Source organism: Enoplosus armatus, chromosome 3, assembly GCF_043641665.1.
Source record: "Enoplosus armatus isolate fEnoArm2 chromosome 3, fEnoArm2.hap1, whole genome shotgun sequence".
NCBI classification, from domain to species: Eukaryota; Metazoa; Chordata; class Actinopteri; order Centrarchiformes; family Enoplosidae; genus Enoplosus; species Enoplosus armatus.
Window position 1 is genome coordinate 25,646,540 of NC_092182.1, and position 21,646 is coordinate 25,668,185.

General features: G+C 40.9%; 1 protein-coding gene across 1 annotated transcript in view; it reads right to left on the reverse strand.

The window, feature by feature from the left end:
• Positions 1 to 21,646, reverse strand: part of ptprt (protein tyrosine phosphatase receptor type T) — a 266,949-nt gene that overhangs the window by 121,910 nt on the left and 123,393 nt on the right. The window contains exons 9-11 of the mRNA XM_070902667.1: positions 20,837 to 20,952; positions 20,240 to 20,420; positions 11,247 to 11,356 (exon numbers count right to left, since the gene is read on the reverse strand). Of these exons, the coding sequence (XP_070758768.1) occupies positions 11,247 to 11,356; positions 20,240 to 20,420; positions 20,837 to 20,952 (407 nt within the window). The remainder of the gene's footprint in view (positions 1 to 11,246; positions 11,357 to 20,239; positions 20,421 to 20,836; positions 20,953 to 21,646) is intronic.

Below are 21,646 nucleotides of genomic sequence, written 5' to 3' on the forward strand. Positions count from 1 at the left end.
GTAGAGTTTCAAATTGTTTACGAGCTATCTACTGTTTAAGCATTTATTAGACGCTCCCATCCGACGCAGATTAAAGCAGTATGAATGAATAAAGTTGGTTTTCACTGCCTGTAACTTCCTGTTGTCCAGGGACTGAGACTGTAAAACATTATCTATTTCATGTCACTGCAGTTTTGCACATCAATGATGGTTCCTAACTCTTTTTTATGGGCAGCACACTCACCTTGTTTAATCTTTCCCGTCTCGCTCTCAGTCTCATATAACCTTTGTTTCCTTTGCTCTGTTCTATACTGAGGATTCATTGTTTGAAGTGGAAATGATACTTAAACTGTGTGTGGACCTTCCCCATGCATCCTTATAATGATAATAAGCTTGTTACCAGCTGTGACAGCGTGTGGCAGGTATTGTTTTCACCTTGTGAGTCTGTGTGTGTGTTTATACGTCTGTCTGTCTATCTGTCTGTGGACATATTCTGCACAACCGTGCAAGAGGCTTCCTCCTGTGTGAGGCCACCAGACGTGAGATTTGAAGCCACACTAACAGCACTTCACTCCTGCAGTTTATGAAAGATAGAAAACAGCATATTTAGGAGCTTCACTCCCTGAGCTGATGCTCTAAAATAAGTGACTGGTGGCCTGCCAGCAGGGCCGGAGGATTTCAGGCTATGATTTGACTCATAAGGGGACTAACAGGCTTGCATTGTACTCAGGCATTTTGTTGCACTTCTTAAAATCTGTTAAATAGAAATGTATAAATAAATTGTTGCCGTTGAGATTATTTTTGCTTTCTACCCTCTATCACTTACCTGTATGCAACTCATTTGTGTTGTCGTCAATGCAACAACCATGCTAGTACCAAAATAGGCTGCAGTCTAAGATATTAACTTCACCCATGGCTTGACAACCACTATTCTGCCTCTGAATGCACCTGCAATGCAAGAGGTGTGCTGAAGACATGAACAGTTGTAAGAAGGGGTAACCCTGCCATATCAAGTCTACTCTCAAACTGTATTTTGGCACTTCTTGCCTTGCTCATTAGACAGTCTACAATATGAAAAGAGACTATTTTATGACACCTATCATGCCCTGTAATGCAGAAAATACATTTTCTTACCACATACAAAATATATAATTGTGCCTTTCCCGAGGTGTTGACACCTGCAGTCCTGCCCTCAAATACTTTCTACTAACTGTGTCAAGGCCCAATCTGCATAACATATAATCCTTTCTATCTCTTTGCACCTTGACTCCTTCAATCCTTCCAACTCAGTAAAGAAAAAAGAGCTTCCCAGTGTGAAATCATGACAGGAAGACATTTAGTCACACTTTCTTATGGTCGCAATATCTAAAAACTTCCCTCTCCTCCTCTCCTGCCCTCTCCATGTACCCTCGCACCTCCTGCCTCGCCCTGTAACTCAGTAGGCAGCTATTGTTTTAAGTTACAGCATTTCTGTTTTTAGAAGTTTCCATTTGGGACAGACTGTTCTCCTGCTTTAAAATGTCAAGACATTCTGGGTCACTACGAATAGAGAGGCAAACACACACACAAACACAAGTGCTAATACCAAGACGCTTGCACACACACACACACACACAAAGACACACCAGTACAAAGATGCATGCACATGCAAGAATTTCCAAATAAATGACAACATGCATGCAGATGCACACATGAATACCTATGCATACATACATAAAAACACAAATGGTAATAGGATCTTTGGTGTTTTCCTCGTCCCACTTTTCTATTGTTCCCAACTAGATAAGCTAACCGGAGAAGGAAACGGCAACAGACAATAGTCTTATAATATTCTGTGGCCGCGCTGCCTCTATTGTTCTCATCGACTCTTGATAAGCAAACAGAAGTGAGAGAGAGAAAGACAGAAGGACAGAGCGGGCTGAGGACTAAATATAGCCTGATAACATTTCCAGGCCATAGTATTGCTGTCGCCGAGATAAATATACACAAGAGAGAGATGGAAAAGGAAAAAGAGAAAGAGAGATGAGCAGTAGACCAACAATAATCTAGCTTCATAAATAGCCGGGCTGTTAATCACTAACAAAGGCCTCAGTCGCTTAATCAGGCTGTTCACTCAGCAGTCCAGAGGCAGAATATATAATTCAACAAATGACAGGATACAAGAGCTTTTCTAAAGCTTTGTCTGCTCTGGCAGCCCGCTGCGACCAAAGTTCACATCAAAATCAATACCACCCCCACCACAAAAGTATCAAAGAGTCGAAACTCTGTTCACCCCAGAAGAGGTGATCAGAGATGCAGCATTTAAATCACTCCAGAAGATCAGCCGGTGGTGACAGTTTGACGGGAAACGGCCTGAATCCGCATGCGAGTGACGCTCGGTTGACAGCCACACAGCAACTTCCTGCCAGCCGAGTTAAGACGAGTGACAGAGAGAGCACTCTCCCACTAGATGCTAATGTAGGCCACGCAGGCCTCTTCCGCTCTCACTCCTGCATTAAAAATCATTTGCTGACAAGCTATTCGCCGCACGTTGGCAGTGATTTACTGTGAAATCTGTTTTGTGTGTCGTGGCAATGATTTTCCACCTATCAGCAAATTACATGAAAAAAAAAAGACACAATCTCAGATTTTGTTCAGCTTTTTTTTCTGCTTTGGTTTTTCATCGCGCTGTTTCTGTCGATGCAAATGTGGAAATCGTTAACTTTGGCGTGTATGTCCTTTAAATCCAATTTCTACATTGTATTTAACAGGGAACACAAATAAATGAAGGGGGAAATGAAGGACAAAGGAGGTCATGGTATAAACTGTATATATCATGGCAAAACATATATATATAAAAGTGTTTTGTCATATCGTATCTGGATCTGGAGACAGAGCTTAAGTTAGGAGCTTAAGTTAGGATATGCTTAACTTCTTACAGTAGCTGTAACCAACAGCAAAGGGTCAAAAGTCAGAACCACAGAACCACCATTTTCCTCTCATTTTAAAATGTTTTAAATGTATTGATATTGAATGTTAGCCTTTACCCAAAGGGAAATATAATAGAAAGAAATATATAGCTATATAAATATATATCTAAACATATTAAGAATGAACTCAGCAGAGAAAATAAAGATCCAACAGGTAAAGATGTCAGAGTGGTTGGCAGTTTCTGGTCAGTGGGGTTCTCAGGGGACAAGTGATTGGCTAGAGAGATGGGGGTGGAACCCTGATTGGCTACAGGACAGGAAGTTGTAGTGCTTGAGAGATTAGAGACCCGCACATAATCCTGTGTGTGTGTGTGTGTGTGTGTGTGTGTGTGTGGAGGAAACACAGAGGGTAGGAGTGGGAGTCTAGATGGATAATCCTCTCCGACTATTACCACCGTGTGTGTGTGTGTGTGTGTGTGTGTGTGTGTGTGTGTGTGCATGTGTGTGCGTGCATGTGTGTACATGCGTATGCGTGTGTGTGTGTGTGTGTGTGTGTGTGTGTGTCTAAGTGTATAATCCTCTTCTCTTTGACTACTGGCAGACAGACTGTAGACTGAGACAGAGACTAGTACTCCTCGCTGCTCATTTTTTGCTTTTTATATGTACATTGTTTATTGTTTATATATATTTTGTGGCTGTGTTTTGTTTGTCGTTGTAGAAGAAAAAATTAGCACACAATTACACAACTGAAGAAGTTTAATAAGCTCATCTCGAGGAAAATAATGAGGAAATAATGAATCTTAATGGTTATAGACAGCTGCCAATCAAAACTGCATTGATTATACAATACATAATGAGTTTAACTATGATAACAGGCTCCATAAACATGAAAATAAATGTTCTTCTCCCCGCTGGTGACGTCATTTGGACCCAGAGTCCACGCAGTAGTGATCGAGGGTGGAGCTGCGGCATCGAGGTCCCGCCCATACACGAGCACACCACAATCATGACGTCACACCCCCTATTTATAGCATCAAATAACTAATTAAAACCACACGTATCAGAAAAATGAACACTCGACAGAAACCATCTTTGGGAAAAATGTATTTGACGTATTTAAATGACCCAGGTCCGAGGTCAGAAACCTCGAGTAGAAGTAAATCTGCCCACCACAGTCGCAGGTAGTAACTGAAACTCTGCACTTCTGCAATAAATATTTAAGCTACACACATACAAAGGAAAAGCAGAGCTGCATTACTATACACAAGTACAGACTCACACACACAGGTGTAAGTGATACTAGGCTGTTCCCCCGCAGGCCAGACAGGCAGTGTGACAGAGTAAATGGGGTCAGCAGCTCAAGGACTCGAAAGCCACTCTAAATATAGTCCGGTATTGACAGAAATGAAAAAGAATACAGATGGAGAGAGGAATGAGAAGGTGAAGAGTGCTCTGCTGAGATCTTCTCTTGCCAATCTTAACCAGCAGACCGAGAAGAGACTGATTGTATGAGTGCGTTCGTGTCTCAGACTCACAGTGAACTTCCAGTAAAAGACAGCGTTACGCTTTGAGTCTGGCATTTAGACGCCAGCTGAGGTCAAATCCACAAACAAGCTACTTGTCAGTAAACTGTTTTCACAGCAGAGCGATGCAGTCGTCTTTGTTAAAGGCCCAATCTGTAATCCACATGTAAACAAAGGGGCTGGCTGACCCTTCAAGACTGAAAAAAACAGAAACTGAACCTCCAAAACTGATTGGCAGCGTTTTCGATAGATTGATAAGTTTTATTTATTTAAGTCCAGTTCTGTAAAACGTTAAAATATTAATTAAAATGGGCCAATAATGTCATTAATGATCACTTAACATCACTTATTTATTTCCATCAGTAGGTTAAACTCTTCAGTGACTATGTGACTATAATTTCAATTCATTTTGTTGGGAAAATTCGATTGGTCCTTTACGTCCAGTACTTTTATCCACAATCATGTTTTCTTCTTCTGTTCCTAAATTATACTTGAGTCTGCGTGGAAATCTGATGACCTCCATCTTTGGGTCGTCGCATGCCCTGTTGGATTTTTGAGGCGTCTTTAACTTCCTGTTTTGCACTGCTATCACTCAGTAAACAGTAAACAGAATCGATAGCGAGATCACCTCAGGTGACTGCTGCTCTCCTAATGAGAATCAATCATTCCTTTGTTCGGAAACAGAGAGCGTAACAACTATATGTCTGCAGTTTCTACAGAAATCAACAGCTTGGAACAGAGTAGCTCACTGAAATAAATGCCAGACTGGTTGCCAGTATTGATTTTTGTGATTGATTAAAGGCCCTACTTGAGGAGAGAGGAACTGGAGAGTAAAGTTATTCACACAAGACCAGACCAGAATAACTACATACTGTACTAGTACCCGATCGCTTTAGCGTGTTGGATTAAACAGCTCAAAGGTTTGTCAGCAAAACATTCTTGTGTTTTCTCCCCATTCTTGCTGCTGGATATTAAGCAGCCGGAGCGTTGAGTGCTCATACTCCTCATACTTAAATGACAAAATAGGTAATTTACTGTCCCAGTGTTTCCCGATGTGCCACTTCTATGGTTAAGGTTTGGTTACATTTATGAAACTAAAACTACTCGGTTTAGGTGAGACAAAGATAAAAGAAACCACAACAACCTGTGGTATTAGACAGGCAGAGTAGCCCAAAACCTCTAGAACACTATTCAAGGAAAATTACAAGTACTCGAGTAGAAGTAAAAGTAGAGTACAAAGTATTTACTGAAAAAATTACTTAAAAGTAGCGATGGTCTTCCTCAGGTAAAGGTGATGAAATGACGAGTCATCATCTCCTGATTAGATAACCTGCCACATAAACATGAGGACAATATTCCCAGTCTGTATCTCTCAAGTGTGATCACAGAATACTACACTGATATCATACTCTGTTAAGTACACCAATAAGTAACATTCTTTGCTTGTGTAAACAATTTAGTAATATACAAATGTAATTTCTATGAGACGGGAACTGATCAGTTTAACTAATTTTAAGTTTTCCTCAGAGTAGATTTGAAAACCTCAATAGCGGAGATGTGGTGCTTTCCAGATTAGGCTGAAAACATGAAAATCGTTCACTTGTTGGTCGAACCGAATCTGCAAAGCTGTGATCTCGTGATTTGCTTCACTGCTTTATTCTAATCAGTGTTAGCACCAGCATCTGTTAAGCTAGCAGGGGTTCAGGAATAACTCCGCAGAGACCAGCAGGGAGGCCAGCTCGCTGACAGAGAGGACCTGTGATGCTTGGATGGTCTGATGAGGCAATCAAAGAAGGGATTGACAAGGTCATAATCTGTGTACGCTCCGGTGTGTTTGTGTGCTTGTCTGCTCTCAGTTCAGCAACTGCCAATATCTGTATTGTCTGGGGGGGTCATAGAGGGCGGGTGAAGTTTCAGGAAGACTTACATCAGTTATACATCCGGCTGGGTGTATTTCAAAAGTGGTTTTATCATGCCTTTTCTTTTACCTGCAGTGTGAGGTGAGTACAACATGCAAATTATGGATATGTCATCGGAAAAAACTCTCTGTTGATGCTTTATTATAGAAAACTTACAAGTTAGAATCCTTATACATGAGCACAGTTCATTTAAACTCAACAGGACCTAAATGCAGCTAAATCCCACCTAACAGTTCTGCTGACCGGCCTGAATGCCAATTAAACTGCACCAAATGAGTTCAAGAAGATCGGGGGGGGGGGGGATCCTGCATCACATTTGGTGTAATCTGTCCACCTGCCACGATGTCCGCTTCGCCCCAGATTCACCGATCACATTCATTATTTTGGATTAGAAATTTACAATATGACAAATTCTCCGCCCGATTGGCAGTGACCACCCAAAATGGAGGGCGGGATGGACTCATTCATCAGCAGCTGTGTGGTGGCTGATGTAAAGGTCCGCTCTGACTGGAGCTAAATGTCAGCTAAGAATAACATACTGATCAGATTAAGTGCCAATTAAATGTGCCATGCCAATTTAAGAAGATGAAACCTTGCATTAAAGTTTGATCAAGTGTCTCTGAGTGTCTGCTGGTACTTAAAGTGTACATTTACTATAGCAGTGTATTTATTTCCTCTCTTTAGTTCTAACTTCAGGATCACACAGATTTAGAAACAAAAAATGCTGTTTTAGAAGCTTCCCTCTTCCCTCCTGCGTCCATGAAAAAGACGAATAGTAATAGTTTTGTTCTTCAAGATTTCTGTTCTCAAATGATCATGTATGTTTTCCGCTCTCCCCGCCTCACCCCAATTCACCCCCCACACTCCCTCCCTCCATCTCATTTTCCCCAGACATCATTTATCCTTTCTCAGATGAATAGGACAAGAGGCAGGGAGCAACGGGGCCTCGGCCCCTTTAGATCTCACCCAGATGTTTCCTTTAATCCTGTAATTAGCTGCAATTATAGTAATGGATGCAAGAGATGAAGTGATCATATTTGCACACTGATTTAATTCACGTAATCATGCTATGCGATGAATAATGTTTCTCTCGGACACATTTTCACTCGCTCACTCGTTACGTTTTATCTCCTCTCCCAGCTCTCTCTTCGTTCATCTCATTCTCCTTATCTCGCCTCACAATTCTCCACCTCCCCCTATCTGTCTTACGCCCCCACCTCCTCCCCCTCTCCATCTCATTGTCCTAGGTGTAATTCATCTGGTTTCCATCCTGAAAAGCGAGGAGGAAAAAAAAGAAAGACAACAGAGAAGGGTAGGACACAACAAGAGCCCCTTTAGATGTTGCAGATGATGCCTTTAATCCTGTCAATGGCTGCAATTATAGTAATTATCTCTAATAGCAGCGCTTTGTGTTGAGGCTCTGATATGTTTAACAGATGATGCCGAGTCGTGCCGCCTCCGCCGGGCAGAGAGGGCAGGGAGCTTAGATTCACATTAATGAAACCGACACAAAACAAGGCGAAACTGATGATGGTCCCAAGAGGTTTATAGACTGCAGAGAGTGTTTTGCAAGCTCCGGGTCGAGGTCTAACTGAGGTCTCAGAGGTGGTACTGAGCGGTCTTTGTGCCGCGCGGAAAGAGAGGAGAGACTGGAGATTGATGTTAAGAGGTAGAAAGGGCTTGGGAGAAAATGGAGGATAATTATATTGGAGGAAGATGCTGCCAAAATAAAATGTGCTTGTGTTATAAATTGTGTGATGTTAAAAAGCGGAAGCTAAAATACAACACATACTGAAACTGCAACTGAAAAGCTGCTATTTTAAATGTGTGAAATACGTTCATCAAAGAGGTGTGTTCGATGATACCAGCCGTCGTCTAAATAACTATTTACAATGGAAACGTCACAGAGATGATAATGTTGCTCACATAACTGCACAAGTGTGAATGAAAGCAGCCATGCAAACACCTCCAAATGATACCAGTACACAATCAGCTACATACAGTACAATAATTAGTCATTTATCAGACAGAAATGCCAAATATTCTGTCTCTATATTGATATCACTATGAATTAAGCACATCTGGGTAAACCAAAGCTCTGGGAACATTTTATAGAACTTATTTTGGCAGTTTCTAATTTCCATACCAATGCAGAGGTGTGTGTTAAGAGTCATTTATGACTGTGAGTCGGGATATGAAAGTGAAAGTTTTAAGTATCTCGACATCAGAAGTCAGTGAGAGTAGAGAGTTTACATTTGCATATCAGCACGAATACATGTTTCACAACTGAGAAAAAGAGAGTTGAGATTCGTCAAAACGAAAACAAAGAAACTAACCACACATGGAGGTTTTTCAAATTCTACACACACACACACACACACTCTTACTTCACACATTCTCTTTCTCTCACACACACACATTCGCAAACACTCTCTATCGCTGAGTACTTCACTAATTCTTCACACACTTTCCATCACTTGCCAACTCACACACTCACACTCACCAACTCATTCAAGAATGCACTTTCCTTTGCTTGCTTTGTCTCTTTCAGACACACACACACACACTAAAAGCCCGGCCAGGTCTTGGTGTGAGGTAGCTCCTTGATGCAGCGATATAAGAGGCAGACAGGAGACAGGAGAACGGGTCAATAATTCATTAGATGGAGGGCTCAACTCAACTTCAACCCGAAAAAAAAACCCCGTCCATGACTACACACACATACACCCACGTCTCTCAATCTGCCTCTCCATCTCAGTCACTCCCAAACGTTGTCTCAAGGGCTGTCAAGGGATACGTCGCTCTTCCACTTTCTCTTTATTCCCAAATCCTCCTTTTCTTTACACTCACTTTTGAAATGCTGCTCATGAAATAGTGTTCATATCTGTGCCTGGCTGTGTCTCATACCAGTACGTCCTGGCAGTGATGTATTAGACAAACAACACTACTGCTTCTGTAGCTTTGGTTCCAGATTGCAAACAGAAATCCTGTCTTCGTGTCTTAATGGAGACGATGCATCTTCATAAAAACCAATCAACTTGCTACTTGGTTTTCCTGAAAGTGCTGTGCCTTGTTGCCGTCTATGACATTGCTCAGTCAAGCTGCAGAATTATAACAACTATACCTCAGACAAATGTCATAGCAATGCTAAAATGCAAAAAAAAAAAAATGCTTTCAAATCCAACTTTATGGACAACAATTTCCTTTATGAATTCGATGAGAAAGCCCTGACCTCAACCCCATCCAACACCTCTGCAATGAATTGGAAAGGCGAGCCAGGGCTAATCATCCAGCCAACCTCACTAATGCTCTTGGCTGAATGGAAGCAAATCCCTGCAGCCAGGCTCCAGAGTTACACGGAAAGCCTTCCCAGATGAGTGGAGGCTGTCATCGTGGCCGGTTAATGCCCCATGGCTGTGGAATGAGATGGGCGTAATGCTCAGCCATCATGCTCAAATACTTTCGGTGTACAGTAGGTCACACGGTACGCTTTGGGATCCAAATTTGAAACTAAATCAGTTAGTGTCAGTTAGTTCATGACCAGCAGGTGCACCTCTGGCGGGATTGGTGAGTTGTCTTGTTTAAAGTCCACAACATAATATTAGGACTGAAAAGTGCCTTGAATAAACAGATGGGAACCAGGGATGTTCAAATAACCACAGAAATGCGATTCCATGAATTTCTTCCTCCCTTAAAAGTAACTCCTCTTTCTCACCCTCTATCGTCTTTGTTCACTTGGTTTTATTCTTGAAAAAGCTGTATCATGTCTTGTAATATCATGTGCAAATCAATACACTCATCTTATAAAAATACAATGACGTATTTTCCTTTCCCTGTTCCTTCCCTTCTCTCTCCTCTTCCCAGTGGTGGCCGACAGAGGTCTGAGTGGTTTGCGGATTCAGACAGACAAACAGACTCTGCGGTTTCTGCTGCTGTTGTATTAACGCAGAAAGCTGCTGGGAGGCCAGCCAGGGTGAAATGAGAAATCGGGGACATGAGATCAGCATAAAACCTGGGATCAAACCTGCAACCCTCTGCTTCACACACTGTCACAACCCAGCAGTTTCAGTCAGTGTTTGACGGTGAACTTATGAACTACAAGCAGAAGATCATCAGAGGTCATACAGCATCATCATTAAGTACACTGACGAAGTATTCTCCTCCGAACCTCCGAACCTCTCAGCGCTGCGCACATATTCACAATAAAAACAAACCCAATAGTCCTGAAGCATCGTTCAGATAAAAAACTATTTGAGATTGAGATTTTTGGATTAAGTTTTCCTTTTGCCATGAAATCATGTTACCTGGTATCACAGTTCAGTTTGTTTATCAGTTGTTGCCATGAAAAACTCGCTAATTCAATTTCACCAAACTTTAGTGACACAAGCCGAGTCTTAAGTGTAGCGACTGAATTGGAAATTAATCTTAATCGGTTATGATTAGTTTTTTCATTTTTATCAGAAAAACAATGTGACTCATTATGTCTTTAAAGACAAACTTAAATGATGTGAAATGATGTTGAATCACCAGGAAAAAAGTTCAGAAATTGCAAGTTAGCTTGATATTAATAAGGATAATTGATTATTGTCTAGTTGCATTCTGTTAATTGTTAAATATAATTTCACTAAATTCCAGGATGAGATTTTACACACGAATGAATCCAATACAACAACACTACAAGCTACAGCCTCACAAGTTTATATTTGTGCGTAAAAACACAAGACTGTGATAGACTGCAGCATATCACACAGGTGTTCCTTAAAAACTCAGTGTATTAAAGCTTCTCTGTCTCAGAACGGTGTTCCACGCTTTCACACTTTGAAGCTGCACAGTGTGTGGATTTAAACCGATAACCTCTACCACAACCTCGCAAAGCTGCCACCGATTATGAGCACTGTCGGACGTTTTGGACTGACCTCATACAGCGTGATGACCCCGTTGGTCTCGTTGGGAGCTTTCCACTGCATGAAGATCTTCTCTTCATAGGGCGTGTTCTGCAGAGACTCCATCGGCACCGAGCCGGGCACTGCAGAGACAGAGTACACAAAAACATTATAGTGTCTTTTGATGTGAATAAGTACTTTTATATTTAAGGTCTGTATTGAATGCAACAAAAGCTTCTTGCACTTTGTAGTGTTGAACAGTGTAGAGGCCGGTGGACGCTGCTAACCATCTCATCAACAGTCACATTCATTTATGGTTCAATTAGTCTCAGAATAAAAGTGTTCACATTGCAATGCTCTACTTTACCAACCTCCGTTAAACACGTTACAACAATAAAGTGAAACGCGGGATTAAAGCCAGCTCTCCTGAAAACTCTACACCAACCTTGGATCACTCTTATTAAATACAAAATCAAATACAGCAAAAGTATATTCAAAACATTCAAGGGAAGGAAGAATCAAAGGAGAGCGTGAAGAGAAGTAGAAGGAAGGAGCAAAGAATATTAAATATATTATTACATTTCAGAACCATTTCTCCTCATTAAATTCTATTATTTAGTGTTTAAAGTTTCAAATATCTGGGAACCAACTCATCAGAAATATTAAGTTACCCAAAATCTAATTCTTTTTCCCTGTGAGGCAGAATGAGACCCGCTGCCTGCTCCAGAAAACTTTTATCATGACAGACATCCACTACTATTAAGTATGACATGGTATTCCATTATATTTCTTACATTCTGAAAGGCTGACGTCAGTATATATATATATATATACATATATCAGGTTTTGCTGATGTGTACAAACAGCAAGAAGTGAACTGAGAGGCACTTTCTGAGAATGAACTGTCCGACGTTTTGCTGATTTGCATCAAACGCAGACTGTTGATTCAGAACATAGCCGATGAACATAGTTTCAGTTAAGCTATTGCCGTGTTCACCATTTGTTCAATTACATGAAAATGTTGTAGACTATTACTTTGTACTAAATGTAATTTCCTGAATGCTGTGAGAAAGTTTCCGAGCTTCTGCTGAGTTTATAATCAGCTTTTTTGACGCTGCAAAAGACGCGTCGAGATAAGTTTAACTATGAGTTTTGACTCTCAGGTATTGCTGTAATATTGTGCAGCTCAGCTGTAATTTGTGAAATTAAAGTCTCATCCTGAGACGAACAGGAGACAGAGAGGCTGTAATGATGCCATGTAGAGATAAATCTCGAAGCAGCCCCGTAGATGGTGAATAATGGAACAACTGCTGAGACAAAATGACAGCAGCCATGGTGATTTTCTTGGGCTATGGGCACATTTTCTGACTCACCGCTGGGAGCCCTACATTCAAATCAAACTCATTTGGATGGAATACTTCAAACTAAAAGTCTATTAGCTTACAAAGTCAATTACTCATTCAATGTCAATGGACCAACTGTCTCCCGTCAGGGGAAAACTTTCACCTGATGATTTCCAGTTTGGGGAGGCTCAGTATAGTTTGTAAGTGTTTGCACGGTGACACTTTCTTTCTCTTTAATCAAGCACATTGCACTTGAAATGAAACAATGACTTTGAGATTAAAGTGTCAACTTTAAGCTTTAATTTGAGGCTGTTCAAAACCACATCAGATAAGCACTGAAGGAATTGCAGTCCTTTTTGTAGTCTTCCAATTTTAAGGGGGCGGGGGGGGGGGTATTTAATTGGACAAAAGAACAAACTTAACTTAACTTAAAGTTTGATGGCAGTGAATGAAGTCTGCAGCAGAGATGCAGCATCCTTGATGTTTATGGGCTGTAATGCAGCCATCCTCACTGGTCTTCAGCATTGAAACACACGATCAGGTGGACTGAGGTTAGGCGACTGACACTAAAGAACATATCAATTATTCTGATTTCTTAGTCTCAAGACTTCCTGCTTTACTGTCTCACGATTATTTGGTCCATGTGGTAAGAGACTCCAGTGCACTAATGTCCCACCTACAATTCACACTCCTGACAAAGCCACGTTTGAGCAGCACATTGTTGGATTCATTTTGGTCTCCAACTGGGGAGGGCCCTAACCCTAACCCTGGAAATCAGCACTTTAATCAATAGTCATGCCACATGAGTAAAAGAGAAAAGAAAGGAAAGTTTGTAGATATTGACTATACAGCATCTTTAGGGTAACTTGAGGACAGGTAACCTGCCAGTCCTGCAGACAGATTTACTACCGCAGACACTTATTTTATTCAAATCTACCTCGTAACAAGAGTGTGTGTCTTCAGGAAGAGCTTTCACACGTCTTTATGACGGCATACAGACAGAGAAGAGGTGTCAGACACCTTGTCAGGGAGTGAAGCTGTCAAACACACAAAGTTACACCACGTTACACACACACACACACACACACACACACACACTGGGGGGGTGTGAATTGTTGTAAATGTTAAGGAGATGGAGACAGACAGTGCCAAGAGGGACAACTGACTGTAATGTGTTAAAATGCATGTGTGTGTCTTAGTGTGTGTGCGTGTCTTTGTTCCTCACTTTCTTCTTCTCTTCATGATTATTCGGCACTCGCAGGAATATTTTCTACCGTGCCGTGATCTCTGACCTTTAATCTATTTACTATCGGCTGTGCATAACGCTGGTGATGGAGGAGGCTTTTTCTGCACTCACTGTAAGTCATTGTGGATGAGAGTGTCGACTAAATGCCTGCAATATGACACAGAAACGAGTCGGCAGCAAGCTTTTATTGCTCTTTGTCTGATGCGCATCAACTGAAAAAAAAAGCTTTTTGAAAACATCCTGAACATTCAGCCGTTTACAGCCACAAATTGAATCTAACAAAAACAGATGGATGTGCCACAGCATTTCCTTTTACAACTGGGAATCGGGTGCCATTATCCATCTTTCTTCAAAACGACAAGGAGCTTTAGGACGACCTCCGGTACGGGGAGTTTCAAAGCCCTCCTGCTATTTTTCAAACAATGAAAATGTGGCGTGGACTTGCTTAAGATTCAAAGCATCACGCAGCGGACAGACCGGTTCTTTTGGATAACACAGGCTTTCGTTGGAGAACTGCATCGCTACTCACAAATCACTGTACCAACGGTTGCTTATATTTTCACAGCATTCTCAGAGAAATCTAAACCATCATATTTTGTGTGTGTATGAAATGTTTATTTTGCTATAGTTTTACGCATCTGAAGAAGGTTGTGCTCGTCTGTTAAGAACATCTACAGTAAGACTCAACTCAATACTCAGGTATTTTACGAACCACACCAGCAGTGTAGCAAAATGTGATGGCATTTTGCCTACAGGCGGCGCTGAAGTGACAAGACATTTAAATGGCCATAACTCTGTAGTCACTTGATGTGACTCACTTGATATTCAGCGGGTTTCACACACTCCTGCTGCTGCACATACTTGGACACATCATCAGTGTTGTCAGAGAGAGTTGTGAGATATTTTTTTGAGAGTAACATGAACGTAAACGTGTAACATACGGAGTTACATACTCGAAATGAGGACAGTGAAGAAAACATCCTCGGAGCAGAAAGTCAAGGGTCAACATCCCCGTGACACAGATATGGAAATGCACAAAAACACATACACACACACACCCAAACCAACACAGACACGCTGACAGAAGAATATTTTGATGAGTAATTCCAAGGTGTTGATTAAGGCCCCATCCTGCGGAGCGTATCAAATTACCCTAACAAAGAAACGCAATTAGATGCTGCCATTTTTATTCAACACCTTATCACTCACTTTTGTGTGTGTGTGTGTGTGTGTGTGTGTGTGTGTGTGTGTGTGTGTGCACTCTCATCTTTTATGACGCACAATGTCTATCTGGATATCTGGGTGGTGCCTTTGTGTGTGTGTGTAGATGCATGTGTGTCCCGACATCTGCTTGCTGCTTCCCAACGTGGACGTGACTCACACAGTGTACCTGTGTGTGTGTGTGTGTGTGTGTGTGTGTGTGTGTGTGTGTGTGTGTGTGTGTGTGTGTGTGTTCTTGTGCACCTTGCGGGCTGAGACAGAAGAAAACAGGCTTCATTGAAAAGATAACGGCAGCTGTAACACATTAATCATAACTTGATTAACTTCCACCACGTTGCACAATGAATGGCCTGCTTTATTAAGCCAGCGCTCTCTCTCTCTCTCTCTCTCTCTCTCCTACATGTGTCTGTGTCATTGTCTCTCTCTCTCTGTCGCTATTTTTTCTATTCCAATTTTTCTCGCGCTTAACCCCTCCCTCTCCCTCTCTCTCTCTCTCTCTCTCTCTCTCTCTCGCAACCCTTAGTTAAATTCAAATTGTCTTTACTGGCATGAAATGAATCTCTGCGTTTCCTCTTTGGCTCTCTCCTCTTCATTTCTTTGGCTCTCTCTATCGGCCTCGATCCATGTTTTTATTATATAACCAACAGACCTGGTTGTTTATATGTAAATTTTGACTTTTATTCTTTGTTGGTGTTTAGAACTTTGTAGCAGCTACTTGCGAGCAAAAGCAAATTAAAAAGTCATGACAATTAGTGACGTCGGGGATTATTTGCACAACATGTAATCAAGATAGAAATGAATGTTTTGCAGCAACTTCTAGCAAAACACATTTTTATTTACATTTTTATTACTCAGCCAAATATTGTTAAGCCTCCCTGACCCCTGACATTTAAGTCTCAACATTTTTCATGACCCCAGCAACACTGAGTTGTCAAACCATGTAATGCAGCATGAACAAAAAAACAATTCAGTCAGCGTATGTTTGACATTGTGTAAAAAAGCCCCGTCGTTTGTTGTAATTTAGTGTCATCAGTCATTTTGTAAGAAGAACATTTTTTTTTTCTCTTTTCAAATCATGGATATCTCATTTTGGGATGAAACGCCTCATTTAGTCTCGTGTTCACATGTGGAAACATGGATTAATCCGTGGTATATCAATATTTTTACGAAGCCATTCTTCATGTTGTTCAAGATTTCATCGCGGTAGAGGTTTATCCTCTCTGGGAACAAATAAACATCTTGATGAAAAGCAAGCAGGCAGGAATTACCGGCAGTGCTGCTGGACTGGATTAAGATTAAATTACACACAGCGATATAAGGATTACAGGACAGATCTGTATTAGTTATTATGATTGGAGACCAGACGGTATTGTTTTGTTTCCTAAGGAAAGCAGAAGTGTTTGCTCTTAAAAGTGTGAGAAAAGCTTTTTTTTTCTCTCTCTCTTCCAAAAAGCAGATGTTGTATGTGTGTTGCTTTTAAGATGTTAAAAATCCTTCTTTCAACATTCAAACATCACTCAGTGTCATCTCTCTATAAATGGAAGTGCTGCTACAAACCGTACATGACAACAACAAAAAAAAACATGAAGCTGCTATAAAACACGGGCTTGTAAAAGTCAAATGTGCACAATCTTTGAAATATTAGGATGAAAAACATTTGAGAAGTTGTTAACCTAAAGCAGATTTGGTTTTCCTACCAGCTTTAAAGGAAGCAGAACACAGAGCAGCAGCAGCAAGACTTGGCTGGTTTTTCTTTTATTCTTTTTCTTACTTGGCCCTTAATGGGTTGAGAGCATTCTATGATCCTTGATACAGCAAATAAGTGGTTGAAATGTTTGAAAGCACATAAATGATAAGTTCTACAGCTAAATGCACTTTGATGAATTGCCTTTTTGAAAAGTGACAGCCGTACAAACAAAAATAAATAACAGAAGCTGTTGTCTCTGATTGTTGTTTTTCTTCGACTGTGATCTTAGAAAAGACCCAGAGCTCTGAAAATAAAAGCATTATTAAATCTCAATGACTGTGATTGTCCTTTGAGTGAAGGGATCATTTTTCTCTTTAATGTGAATGGGGATATTTATAAAGATATAAGCATGTCACAAACATAAGGATTTGATACCAGTATTTTAATATCCAATATAAAAAAAGTGCTTAACTACTGACGGATAAATCTAGACGGATAGATAAAAACAACATTCTATCATTGCTTTTAAACGACAGTGTTAATTAATATTTCATAGCAACATGAATTATCTGGATACTACAAGTGACTCATCACGCAAGTTCCCCTGTAAACCAGCTGTGTTCACGCACACCGGGCCAGTTCACTGACGTCAGTGGTGAGAGTGGATAGTCTTGTTTTCAAAAGTAGGTGTGCATTTTCTTTATCGGCTATTACTTAATATCAAACATCATTACAATATCAGACGGCCAACACGCTAAATAGTTGTGGACTAGAGGGGTTACACTTTACTCAAGGTCCTTTCGTTGATAGTTTGTTTGAAAAACAAACTAAAAAAGTAATGCAGGTGGCATTTTGTTGCCCTCACAACACAGCTGTGCTGATGCAAAATAGTTGTATAACATAATTCTTAGAATAAAAGGCTGCAGAGGTTGTGTACTGAAGAGGTGAGACAGCTGCACTGACTTCCTCCTGCACGTATTTGATAAATGAGAGGCCTGGCAGTAAAGAAGCGGCATTGAGCTAACCTGACAGCTACGTGACAAATAGGTGTTTCATGATCAGGTTAATATGCTGATGTGTCCAATGAGTGGACATGACACGTGTCTCTGAGGCAAGTCTCTCTGTGTTTGTGAACTGATGGACAACTGGAGGAAAATGGAGAGCAGACACACAAGTCTGCTGGAGTCTGCTGCTTCCTCAACACTCTGAACTGAACCTCGTCAGTCTGAAAATGTGAGTATTTATGTGTCTGTGTGTGCTGTGCAGGTTCACACACACTCACTGAAACCATTTCTCAATAAACTCTTCCTTAACTCACCTCCACCCACGAAGAGCTTTACATCCTTGAGAGTAAAACTTTAATCTAATTTAGTCATTTTAACTTTCTGACTTTTATATTTCTTTAGACATTTGAACCTTTTATACACTCAGGGAGGCAATTAGCATTGTAGTGGCACGCAGCAGAGCAAAAGCAATCGGTTTCTAGAGTAAACATGGAAAATCTTCAGAATCTAAGCAGCATGGAACTGAGACAGAAGCACAATTTTCTACAATAATGGATGTGTCAAATTAACAATGCTGGATGCCTCACAGTGAGACAGCCAAAGAGTTCGTGACTTAACGTGACTGTGTGTGTGTGTGTGTGTGTGTGTGTGTGGTAATCTGCTGTAAAATCTTAAAAGTGCAGCTTTCAGTAGGTAAAACAATTAAGAAAGACATGATGAAAACCTGAGAATCTCTCATCCTGAGATTACTGTTAAAAACTAGAGAAGACGAGTCCTGTGTGGGAGAGAGAGGGAAGTCAATTCCTCATTTTATCCCTTAACATAGGTTAAAGTATAAGTCTTTGTCTTCAGCAACATTAAGAAGTGAGAAGAAAACCGTGTGTGTGTGTGTGTGTGTGTGTGTGTGTGTGTGTGTGTGTGTGTGTGTGTGTGTGTGTGTGCATGGAGCTCCTTCATTTGCTGCAGCCCCAGCTCTATAAAACCATTACCGTACAAACAGCAATTAGCCTCCGTGTGAACAATTGCTGTTCTGTTCCCTAATTACTGAATTACAACCAGGAGATTAACGATGGTTAAATAAAAAACAATTAAGAACAAAACAATTAAGGTTTTTTTTTTTTTTTTCCCTTTCCCCCTAAAGCCATTGTTATTCCCCAGTCATGTTAACTTTTTTTTTAAAGGGTTCAGACAACCTGCAGTATGTGTGTGTTCAGCTAGTAAAGGTAGGAATTTCAGGCTGAGATGTGATGTTCCCCAGAAGCTAAATTCAGAGGATATTAGTTATGAGATCAGGAGAACAGCGAGCCCTGAGGAAGGTGGGAAAGAGATGAGAGATTTGGGATCATTAGAACGATGTTTTTATCCTGCTTATCAGGCATTGCTCTAATGGATTCGAGCGATTCCAGTTTATCGCAGGCAAGTTGTTGAGAGAAATGTGAAGCATCAATGAATTATTAGTAGCAGTGGCTGGGGCAAACACTCTGCTCTGAATTAGTAGAACATGGAGCCCCCTGGAAAGGAAACGGGAGTTTAAAATGTTGTTGTGTTGAAATCATTTGAACTCCTCGGGTACATTTATATGTAAGGCATTAATAAAGTATGTCAGTACGTCCTGTTTAGCTTTTCCCGCTCAAGGGCACAGCGATGAGACACGGCTGTTGATTGGCGCAATTTTGGATGTTGCAAGGGCTGAACCTCCTGTGATAATATAGAGAATATTATAGATCTAATGTGTCTCTAAATGCTCCCCTGTTCCCTCGAAGCAGTGTTTCATAGGTGGGTGCTGTACTGTAGCTCAGTTAAAGTGGTATTATTCAGTTTTCTAGGCTAGAAAAAAAAAAGATATTGGGTTTAATGAGAGCTTCTGAGATTAAGTCATTGACTAAATGTTCTTAAAACCAAAACAATACAAAAACAGGAGAAATAAGAGACTAAGAAACTCTCTAGAGCAGCAGAATTGCGAGATATCTGTCTCGTTGTAAGCGACCATTATATTGGTTTCATTTGGTGTTAATATCAAAAATAATATGTCAATAAAGTAAAATGCTTTAAGTGTAATTCTGTTTACATGTCACATCTTTTTAGGATAATTCAAAAATTGTTTTAACATGTCAAAATGCAACAGCTGGAGGCCATTTTCCGTTGGTTGTTTTAATTTTGTCTCTGTGTGCGGCGCTAAACAATTATTGCTCCAACGTTTCTGCCCCGCAGTTCCCAAAACCACCTGTCAATCACACAGTGAGGGTTGGACTGCCTTGTATTTTCTGTTGGAGAAGTCTGACTTTCTCTAGCTGGTTCTGTTTATTCCGTAAACTGTTGTTGCTGCTGTCAGAAATGTAAAATGAATCATTTTCAGTGAGCCAGGAGGGTTTCTATCAGGAGAGGCTGACCAGACACTGAGCTGCTGGAATAGTTAAAGCTGTCATGAAGCGGCTGGTTACAGGTTGGATCGATATCAAACTGTACAGTTTGTTGTTCAACAATTTGAATACATTTTTGCAAATGAGTGGTTTTTTTTCACTCACCATCCTCCTCCGTCTGTTTGACTATCTCCTCGCTCTCCTTGCTGCCCTCGGGGTTGGCCAGGACCAGCCGCAGTCTGACCGTGACGAAGGGCCTCAGCCCCCTCAGGGTGTAGTGTGACGACGTCTGGATCAACTCCTCCGCTGCAAACTCCTGCTGGTTGAACACATACTGGTACTGCACCTGGAAAACAGAGGGACGCACATTTAATCTGTGATTTGGTTGGAAACAATGATTACTAATGCAGAGCTGCCCTTATGTAAAGCACTTAACACTGCAATGCTTTGACAGAATTGCCGAGTAGCGACTTCACTGTGCAGGTCCGAACTGTGAATGTCAAAATCACAGCTGAACCTGAAGCAGCGGTGTTGCTAAATGGGCAATTAAAGGGTCAGCAAAACACCTGCGGACAAAGCAACGTATGATACGATGCTGGACTGAACACATAATCATTTCTTAATGCCAAGACGGTCACTACTATTGCCGAAAGGTAAAATGTGCCATCAATTCTTACTACTGTCGCATCATTCTTTCATGGCGGAGAATAAGTTTAAGGTTTAAAGTTTGTTGCAGCACAAATTGTGGGCCGCTGTGCGTACCGTCAGATTGTAGCTGTGGCAGCGTGTCACAGCATACCCAAACGTCTCCCATTGTATAGTCAGCTGGCGGGCTCTGACATCCACCACGTTGACGTTTTGGGGTCCGTGGACCGGATCTGAGGGAGACATGAACAGAAACAAAAGTTAGAGACAGTAGGTTGAGACTGTGAAGCCACTGATTCCACTGAGCCTCAGTTTATCTCTTTAACTCGTTGGAAAGGGACCAAATTATGATCTGTTAAAGATCTTTAAGGCTTTAACTTCTGAACTGTAAGTTACAGGACAGTCTTTCTACCCTCCCACCAACGTCGCCCAGTTGTCCCAGAACTGAAATTCACATTGAATCACAATGAAGACAGTTTTTGTTGCCAGTCTTGCACCATCCAAATCCAAAATGTGATAGCCAAGTTAGAGCTTACTTAAAGTAAACAACATATCTACTGCAGAAGTCATCCTCCACCATTTATTTAGCATCTCTTGAGAAAAACTCTCAATTAACTTTTCACCATTTTTCATTATTATGACATAAAACACAACTTAACTTTCCCCAAACAATGTGTGATATATACAAAAAAATCTTTCAATTCAATTCAATTCACCCTGATTTGGGATTTGCCAGCTACATCATCCAGTTGAACAAAAAACAACTGTATTAATCATTAAATAAATGTCGTGCGTCACTTTGACATTCAACTGAGGGTCGTGTATTTATTGAAACTCACTGTAATTTGGTTCAGTGCCTTGCTCAAGGCCACTCTGGTGGGACATGGGGGCTACAAGCAGGTTCCAACCTGTGATCTGTTAATTACA